Source organism: Hoplias malabaricus, chromosome 3 (assembly GCF_029633855.1).
Source record: "Hoplias malabaricus isolate fHopMal1 chromosome 3, fHopMal1.hap1, whole genome shotgun sequence".
NCBI classification, from domain to species: Eukaryota; Metazoa; Chordata; class Actinopteri; order Characiformes; family Erythrinidae; genus Hoplias; species Hoplias malabaricus.
The window spans coordinates 22403293-22412837 of NC_089802.1; the positions used below are offsets into that span (position 1 = coordinate 22403293).

The 9545-nt window shown below is 37.8% G+C and overlaps 1 protein-coding gene across 1 annotated transcript; it reads right to left on the bottom strand.

Annotated features, from left to right (window-relative positions):
• Window positions 1-849: 849 nt before the first annotated feature.
• ercc4 (excision repair cross-complementation group 4) lies at window positions 850-9042 on the bottom strand. Its single transcript, XM_066664496.1, has 11 exons — window positions 8645-9042; window positions 7293-7473; window positions 6877-7072; window positions 6490-6697; window positions 5133-5313; window positions 4902-5024; window positions 4402-4509; window positions 3746-4316; window positions 2286-2378; window positions 2054-2166; window positions 850-1738 (listed from the first exon to the last, which is right to left on the bottom strand). Exons 1-11 carry the CDS (start codon window positions 8819-8821, stop codon window positions 996-998), a joined length of 2694 nt encoding a protein of 897 aa, XP_066520593.1. The 5' UTR covers window positions 8822-9042; the 3' UTR covers window positions 850-995.
• Window positions 9043-9545: the final 503 nt, after the last annotated feature.

A 9545-nucleotide genomic window follows, 5' to 3' on the forward strand; every position in this document is an offset into this window, starting at 1 on the left:
TGGCCATGTGATGGTGTCCATAGGTGTGGTGCCCTGTGATTGCTCTGGACGCACTACAAAACTGAACAGGAGCAGTTAAAGAAAATATATGAATAATTCAGGTAAAAACATTTTTATAAAATTAAATCAACTAGGCACCTAAATGCATTGAATGACCAGGTGATCCCATTAACTTCTTTCTTTCCTGATGGCAAAGGAATTTTCCAGAACGAAAACACCAATATTAATTATGCTCAAATTGTAAAATAGGAGTTTGGGGAACATGATGATTCACTTTCAGTCATGGACTAGATATTACAGACTTCTGTTTTAACTGTAATGAAATTATTTCTGATGTGTGGGTAAAGACTTTATGGAGTGGTTCTACTCTCCCATCAGAAAGACAAGATCGCTACATAAGAGTGATGCAACATTGCATAAAGTTTTTGGAAAAGAATACACCATCTAATCAAAGCTAACAGGGATCCAACTAATTATGTGTGATAAAGTGAGTGATTATATTGATAATGTGACATTGCAAAAGAGTGAAAATTGAAATGAATCAATGTACTTTATGCAATTTAGATTCCATATAGGCACCGCATGTAGTGGAGAGCCAAGCATGTTTTGACACTTTTTGAACAATATTTATTTACCATATCAACCTCTAAAATTTCTAAATATTAATTAATATTAATTAATTAATTAATTAATCTTATCCAGTTCAGGGTGAAGGTGAGTCACTGAATCACTGGACGCAAGGCAGGGCGCCAGTCAATCGCAGGGCACCACACACTCACACATTCACTCACACCAAGGGTCACGTTTTGTTAAAAATATATTCCACATTTATTTATTTAAAAAGCTTTACAGTTATATAAAAAAATCTGAGCTAAATAAATACAGAGCTATACAAAATCCATTGTTTTCACATTAATACGAAAATACACTTTAAGGCACAATTCAAATTCAACGGCATTACACAAATTTCAATACAGAATTCCTTTCCTTGATTATTATTTTGAAGTCAGTTTGCTCCTCTGAAGGGAAGTTACATCCATAGTGTTGTGTAAGAATTCATATAGTTGTTTGGCATTACTGGTGCTGCTCAGAATGTCACTTAGCTTTTCCTGGCTCAGAGTGAGCAGCTCAGCAATGCTGGCTCCATGTTTTATGAGCCCCCTAAAGTTCTTAACACTGACTCCAGGCATACGGAGCAGGAAGTCAAAGGGTCCAGGGTTGTAAAGATCAGCTGATTCCTCCACGGTTTCTGACTCTGCTGTGATGGCCTGGGCAGCAGTGGCATCAGGCTCCTGCCTCCCACGCTTCAGATCCTGAAAAAGCTCAGCAGTGGCATGGGGAGAGGGGCACCAGAGCAGTCTGAGACGGGGAAAATGCAGCGTGAGGAGGGTCAATTTCGAGGTGACGTCGTTGGCAGAAATCTCTTGCCGTAGATCGCTGCGAGCCACCAGAGAGAAAGGCTTGGCTGGATCAAATTCAATGAGCAGCACGGGTCGACGGTAAAAGCGGCTCATGGAGAGGCACTGAGTGTACAGGCGACCGCTCTGCAGTGAGCCAATCAGATCGCTTACAGTCTTTCGCTCCACGCAGATGTCTGAGGTCAGTATGTAATCTCCAACCTCCAAGGTAACGGGTTCAATATCCATTCCACGTCGATGCAGCAGTGAAGGGAGCTCACTACGAAACTCTCTCATGTCTACAATAACCCGAGATGGCTCTTTCACCACCTCTTGTCCACCTGAGAGAGAGGAAAAAAAATTACACTGTAGTGTATACTTTACCAAATGCAGATCAGGTACCGAATTAAGAAACCATGCATTGATAGTTAAAAAAAAAATTATAGAGTTTTCCCAATAGTCCAAATATATTAGACAGATCAAACATATTTGAAAACTGCATTAAGCTAAGTGATTTCAAACTTACTTGTGGTTCCTTGGACGCAGTATGATATACTGTTTTTCTATAATTACTTTGCATAGCAAGAGTTAATAGAAGTTAGTGATGCCTGATTTTGTTAGAAACATTACCCATTAATCCTATTAATATGTGCTACCTGCTTTGCGGGTGTTTGTAGTAGCATTAGCAGGGTCTTGGTTGCGGACCAAGTCCAGGTTTGTGTTTTCTCTGCCTTCTCTCTCCTCAGGAACAACCATGCTGGCCTTCTCTCTATATTTAAAACATAAATAATCTATTTTTAAAGAGGTGAAATTGAACTGAAATTAACACACAGTGAAAATATATATATTTTTAATTTACTTGACAAGTTGAAGAAAAAATTAACAGACCTTATTAAATGCTCAAATGCTTGCTTCTCTTTACACAGAGCCGTAAGATATCTCTGCTCTTCTGTTGAGCCACCATAAATTAGAAAATACACCCTGTAAAACAGTTTAAACCACATTAATAAATACATTAATACATTTCCAAAAATTGAAAGAAACACACGGGAATAAGGTTGACCAAATGTTTAAAAACATTTATCAGCACATTTTAAATTAAATTATATATTTGTGCAATATCACAATACAGAATACATCATGGGTATTGTCAGTACTTTAATAATTTTGACAATTCATGATTCTTTTAGCCTTTAAAACAGTAAATTATTAACTGTATGAACTGCAGTGGTGGACAAAGTAAACAAACTGTTTACTTGAGTTAAAGTACAGATACTCAATGTAAAATATTACTCCAGTAAAAGTCCTCAATTTAGATCTCCACTTGAGTAAAAGTAAAAATGTATTTACCTTCAAATGTACTTAAGTATCAAAAGTAAATGTACCATGATTTATTATGGTTCTAGTCAATGCATTGTAGGTGAAAAGACTCTAGTGTCACTCTTGGTTCACAAGAAACACTCTTTTAATAGAGTGTCATTAATTAATCTGACAGTGATGAACACAACAGAAATGGCCAAAGATTAATTACAAGGAATGTTATATCAACTGTCACATACAAGGTATTTCCCATCCAAACCAACAGAGGTATTTGTCTCCTGAGTATTAAGCCCGATTTATAATTCTGCATCAAACATATGCCATAGGGTCACATTGAACCGAACCCCATGCAATAGCCTGACTTGCACATCTCCAGAAAAATAACTAACTACACATCGCTTCGAAACAGACTGCAATGACTCTGGAAGTCTGAATAATGAATAAATGAATGAATAATAAACGCTAAACAAAGTAAAAATACAGACGTCTCAAGGGGGGGAAAAAAAACTTGCAACAAGGAGCAGGAACACACCGAAAAAAAGTGAAGCATCACAATAATTTAGAAGCTGTAATATTAAGGTAAAAAATATTACATAGAATTTCTTTTAGCTCTCTGTTTTGTCTTCATAGTTGCAAAGTAGGCCTGTTGTAGCTACAGGTGCATCTCAATAAATCATCAAAAAGTTAATTTATTTCATTAATTCAATTCAGAAAGTGAAACTCATTATTTATATATGCATTACAAACAGAGTGCTCTACTTCAAGCGTTTATTTCTTTTAACGTTGATGATTATGGCTTTCAACACAATATCTGCAAAGGTTTCATAAGCCTTTAAAATGATCCCTGGTCTGGTTCTGTAGGATACATGGGGAAGACTGCTGACTTGACACATGTCCAGAAGGCAGTCATTCAGAAAGAAGTAGCAAATGTGTTGCCGGAACATTATAGTGTAATTTTATGTTTTAAGTTTATAAAAAACAAAAAACAGAATTCTAGTGAATGTAACACAATGCAAACTATTCAGTACCTGAGAGGTTTTCCTGGCCTGCTGGCCTTGTAGACCTCCAGCTGGCGCACAAAGCTAAGTTCTGCGTCATACAGCACCACAAACATAGGCTCCATTTCCTGTAAAACTCGTGTTAGACTGTATGGATCAGAACATCCTTTTAGAGGATGAATGACAGTCAAGGGTTCTTTGAGAATACCATAATAGAAATCTGAAGAAATATTTAAAAGAATTTCTTCCTCCTCTGCTTCTTCTTCATCCAATTCCTTACATCCTTCTTCATCTCCACTGCTCCCTAGATGCTCCATTTCAGTCTCCTTCTTCTGCCCCACCATTTGTGTAAGGGTCAGTGAAGCTTTCTGTTTCTTCATGCAGGCTTTGTTATGCTTAGTTTTAGACTTCTTGCCTTTGGACAATTTTTCAATGTCTTTTTTAAACCATTTGTTTTCTTGCTTATCATGTTCTGGTACATGATCATTTTTTCCAATAGTGCGTGAGTACAAGCGGTTAAGAAGATAGTCTGCCCCTCTCTGAATATACTCTTTCAGCTGAGCACATGTTCTGTCATCACTAGCACAAATCAAGACACGACCTGTAAAATACAGATACAAGTTTTTAAGCCAGCACAAGCCACTGAATGAGTGAACTTAATGATTCGTTATGTGTAATGGTCTAACCTGGTTCATGCTCAGTGCTACTGTTTTCCTTTTCAATTTCTTGAAGAACCTCTGTCAAAGCCTTCCACTTTGGATTTTCCTCCAGAACAAGCTCTTTCTTCAAAGGGGCTAAACATGAACAATGTTTCATTTTGACATTATTCTGTTCCAGCAGAATACTACTGGTTTTAACAAAGATCAACGCAATGTCAAAAGATGTGACTAAAAATAACTATTACTTTTTACGTATAGATAAATATTGTGCAGACCACTGATTGGTCAAAAGTAATCATAAACACTTTTGTGGACACAAACTCAAGTATATTTTATACTGAAAATTTGATTTGTTCCATTGTATGCAACTACTCAACATGTTTACATTAAACTATGAGGTTTTTCTTTTCATGAAGTGTCTTTTTTTCATTTTAATATTAAAGGATAACTTTGCCGATAAACATATTTTATAAAGGCCTATGAGAAACTTCACCCATCCCATTGAAACAGAAATTGTCACAGCATACCAGAAGAACTAGATTTTTGGTCCACTTCACCAACTTTGAGCTTCTTTTTTGACTCAGGAATGCGATAAACACGGCTACGAGCATTCACAAACATAGATGTACTCGAGTCCAGGAACAGCCACCCTAAAATAAGAAAAAAGGAGCACACATCAAGAGGATAATTAGTTTTTCCCTTTTGCACACTTTTTGATAAATGACTGAATTATGTCTGCTGCGTTCAGCCAGCCATACCTGTGATGCTGCCAAGGTTTTTCTGGCTGGAGCGCAAGGACTCCAGCAAGTTGAGGAAAGTGACACAGTCATACTGTGTAAGGTATAACAGCAGAGTCCGTAAAATCTTCAGGTCCTGTACTAAAGATTTAGTCTTGGCTCCTAACTGATGCCATAAAGGATCAAGGTAATGTCGAATGGTCTAAACAAACAAACAAACAAACAAAACATCCCACAAAATATTACTCATATTATCAATGAGCTAAACTGGTGTATTATACTACACTACTATATTATTGTACAATTAGATTAATAGTGGGCGGCACGGTGGCGCAGCAGGTAGCGTCGCAGTCACACAGCTCCAGGGGCCTGGAGGTTGTGGGTTCGATTCCTGCTCCGGGTGACTGTCTGTGAGGAGTTGGTGTGTTCTCCCCATGTCCGGGTGCTCCGGTTTCCTCCCACAGTCCAAAAAAACACATTGCACATTGCGACTCAAAAGTGTCCGTAGGTGTGAGTGAATGTGTGTGTGTGTGTCTGTCTGTGTTGCCCTGTGAAGGACTGGCGCCCCCTCCAGGGTGTATTCCCGCCTTGCGCCCAATGATTCCAGGTAGGCTCTGGACCCACCGCGACCCTGAATTGGATAAGCGGTTACAGATAATGACAAAAAGTACAAAAAACATGACTTTTTATGCAACGAGAATATCACATCAACTAAAAACATGAAGAAATAATAAGTAAAATAAATTAAAAAAGATAAAAGTTCAAATTAGGCCACTGTAATTAAAAGGCACTATCACTTAGCCCAACCCATTCTACAAAATGACAGAGCATGAACAGATTAGGATACAACTAAATAAAAAAAAAAGCAAACAAACAAACAAACACAGCTATAAACTGGTGCTAAATTTACAATCTTGGGGTCGTGTGGTCTTAATTTACAATCATTCAACAGCTTTTGGTTATGGTCTACTAATTATTTTCCTTTGACCTCTACGATTACATAACCAGTGAGTTGAATACCATGCAAGCTTTTAATCTCTACCACAATCATAATACGGGGGCAGCCTTGGCCTAATGGTTAGGGGACCGGGCTTGGTACTGGAAACTTGCCAGTTCAATCCCCTGGACCGGCAGGAACATCCATGGCCATTCAGTGCCATGCCATTGAACATGTGTGTTCATTGCCACAGATGGGTTAAATGTGGAAGACACATTTTGTTGTACGATGCACAATGTCAAATAATTGCACATTAAATTACATACCAATATTATGCCATGTTTTACATCTAAACCTAGCTGTCTGTCAGTTTCAAATGTGTGTTCCATTTCAAAACTTTCAAAAGTAATGTGTATGAAAAATTTTCTCAGCTGTGCTCACTTTCTCAAAAGCATTGCCCAGTGTGTTCTCCAGAGACAGGTCTTCAGCCTCCAGGGCTGGATTGTAGCGTTTGAGCTCCTTCAGACAGGCGTTCATGATGTCCAGAATGGAGCTCTGGATGGCCCTCATGGCAGAAGTCAAAGGGACATGCAGCTCCACCACATCAGGTTTGTGCTGATCCAGCACAGTGTTCACAGATGCTTGGAACCTGAGCGAGATCAACACATACAAACAAAAGAAACTTCAAGTCAAACACTTAAGTTCCACACAGTCCATATAAAGGAGGTAATTTTATTCTGCCATTCCTGATATTACAGTGCATAATAACATCTTAAACTTCACTATAGTTTAATTAGTCTGAACTATTTTTAAAACTGGTGCCTATACCTGGGCCAGAGAAAGAGCTTCTTCACAAAAAGGTTCCTCATAACACGCTCAACTTGACAGAAGCCAGTAGAGAAAGCCATGGCTTTATCTGTAAAGGCTTTGATGAACCCAGTTTTGTTCTTTTGTCGGTACAGTCTCAGAATAAAGGCTTCCTGGCAGGATTCAATGATCTTATGGGCACGGTAGACTAGGATTCCTACAAATGTAACAAGACAGATCCTCATGTTATGCCTTCATAAATTGACATGTTCTTATAGGGTGCAGAAAACATGATAGATCTTAATAAGAACATATTTATATAAAATGATAAAATATAGCATTATATGATACTGGCAGTGGTTATGTATATAGCAGGTATCAGTTATTATACATAGCTCACAAATGCCAAATAACTGGATGCCAGACATGTAGTTTACCTGAAATGAGGTTGGCAGGAATCCTATTAGTAAGAAAGTCAACCACCAAGATGCGGCTGGTCACAAAGAATACTCCTCCTCCTGTGTAAACACTGTAGCGCTCGTTGCCCTGTACATCACTGTTCACAGTCTGGGGAAGACAATTCACTCCCTCAGCTCGCAACTGTTCTGTGAAGTATTCCTGTTGGATATGGCACCATAAATAACACACAAACACAATCTGTATATATTCACAAATAAAAATTAAAAGTGAAACTTAATGGGCTTTACAAAATAAATAAAACATAAGGGGACAATTGTGCCAAATATGCAAAAGCTCAATATTACTTGTGCTATAGTTTATTATACTGGAGTCAATTTCATTATAAATAAATGTTCTGGCCCAATATTCTGGTGACAATCCAACAGAAAAGAGTGGTTAAAACACACACACGCAAAGGTCCTTAACAAAGGGTGTATGGTCACATTTGAGTGTAAAACTTTCGACAAACAGTAGTAAAAACAAAAATTAAAAATAAGCAAAAATATGAGGATCTAGAACAGTACTAATATGTGGCAATGCAGGACAAGAGTAAATGTAAAAATATATAAATGCTGCTATAAATTCCACGTAAGACCTAAAATACAAACACTGCCAGCAAAGTAAAATTATTTAAGACACTGAAGTAACACTCGACTTAAATATATTTTAGGAAAACAAGCAAATTACACAATTACATCACTCTACGATCTTTAATAACTCAAAGAAATCGTGTATTTCACATTTTTCAGTCGTTCGAATTTTAACCTCACAAAATTGGCTCACTGTCCAAAGTCAAACCCTGCCATGAAAACACTTATTTGCTCACTACCAAAACATCTGTATGAAGTTGGGCGTGCTTCATGTAAATGATATATAAAACACTTTTATGCTAGCTTTTGATTTCAAGCACCAAATGTGTTTTATATTCTATCCTCATATCTCTGCATTTTTGCATGTCGTACCAGAGGATGAATTGTTCATATATATTATTCCGTGCGGACTAGCCTTCGATTGTTTTGATTCAACTATTATGGATAAAGGACATACTGTTTTAAGCCAGTTGCACGAGGGGCGTCACATCTATTTAAAAAAGTGTTAATTGTCCAACCATGATCTAACCTATAGATCATTCATAACATGCATTCTATGGGCCCGTGGCAAAGGGAACATGTGTTTCTCATAAGCGCTCAACATCTACGAGTGACCAAACCCATACTGTCACTATGTGTAATGCAGGGTCATATAGGCAATAGTTGCATTAATCTACTAAATTCTGTTGCAACCTGTCAAAACTCTTGATTATTAAACGTTGTATAACAGCGGTGTTTACCTGTTCAGCAGTGGTCGTGTTGAGAAGCAAAACTAAACTTCCTTCTTCTGAGTAAACCTTCATAAACTGAAGCAGAATTCGATCGATACCGAGACCTTCAGCACAAACCAGTAAACCATCCGTGCTGAAGAGGTTCAGAAACATCTCTGTTTCATACTCAAGCAGATGTCCCGCCATCTCTCTCTCTCGCTCTCTCTCTCTCTCTCAAACCCGGAAGCCCGGTAAATCAGTTACTCTCGGATTATACTGACATAGAAGCATTTTATAAAGCCATGAAACCCAGTTTAAAAAAGTCCTCCCGACAAAGCGTTGCTCATACACCCACTGACAATGAAAATACAACCCATGTCACGTGACACAACAGCTCATTGAAACAGTGCTTCGGAACCATCAGCGCCCCCTACTGCTCTGGGTACCACTCCGTCGTCAATGACAGATACGCTTTATGGTCAATACTGCACAATGAACAGTAGGAGGAAGCCTTCTCACATCATCCCTCTCCAGAGATAACCAAATATCTCCATTGTTTCCCCATATTTTTCAGTTACTTTTTACACTGTGATTGAATAAAAAACCTTTTCGCATTCGCATACCATTTGGTCAGGTATACAGATTCTCAGTGAGAATAAAATAACATCCTTTACAGGGAACACATTTAAACATGGTGTTGTGCCGCTAATTGTGGTGCTAATTTAGTGTATTTGTATTCTTTATTTGCTGAGATTAAAATGTTTTACAAAAATAAAACCCAAAATTAACAAGTGGTCTTCATTTTCATTACACAGTGTAATTTATCTTTCAAGGTGTACAAATATTTGGAAAGCATTTTGTGTAACCTATTTGTAATTAAAAATTGAAACATTCTCCCACATTTTTATTGATGCACCCATAATGAATGCAG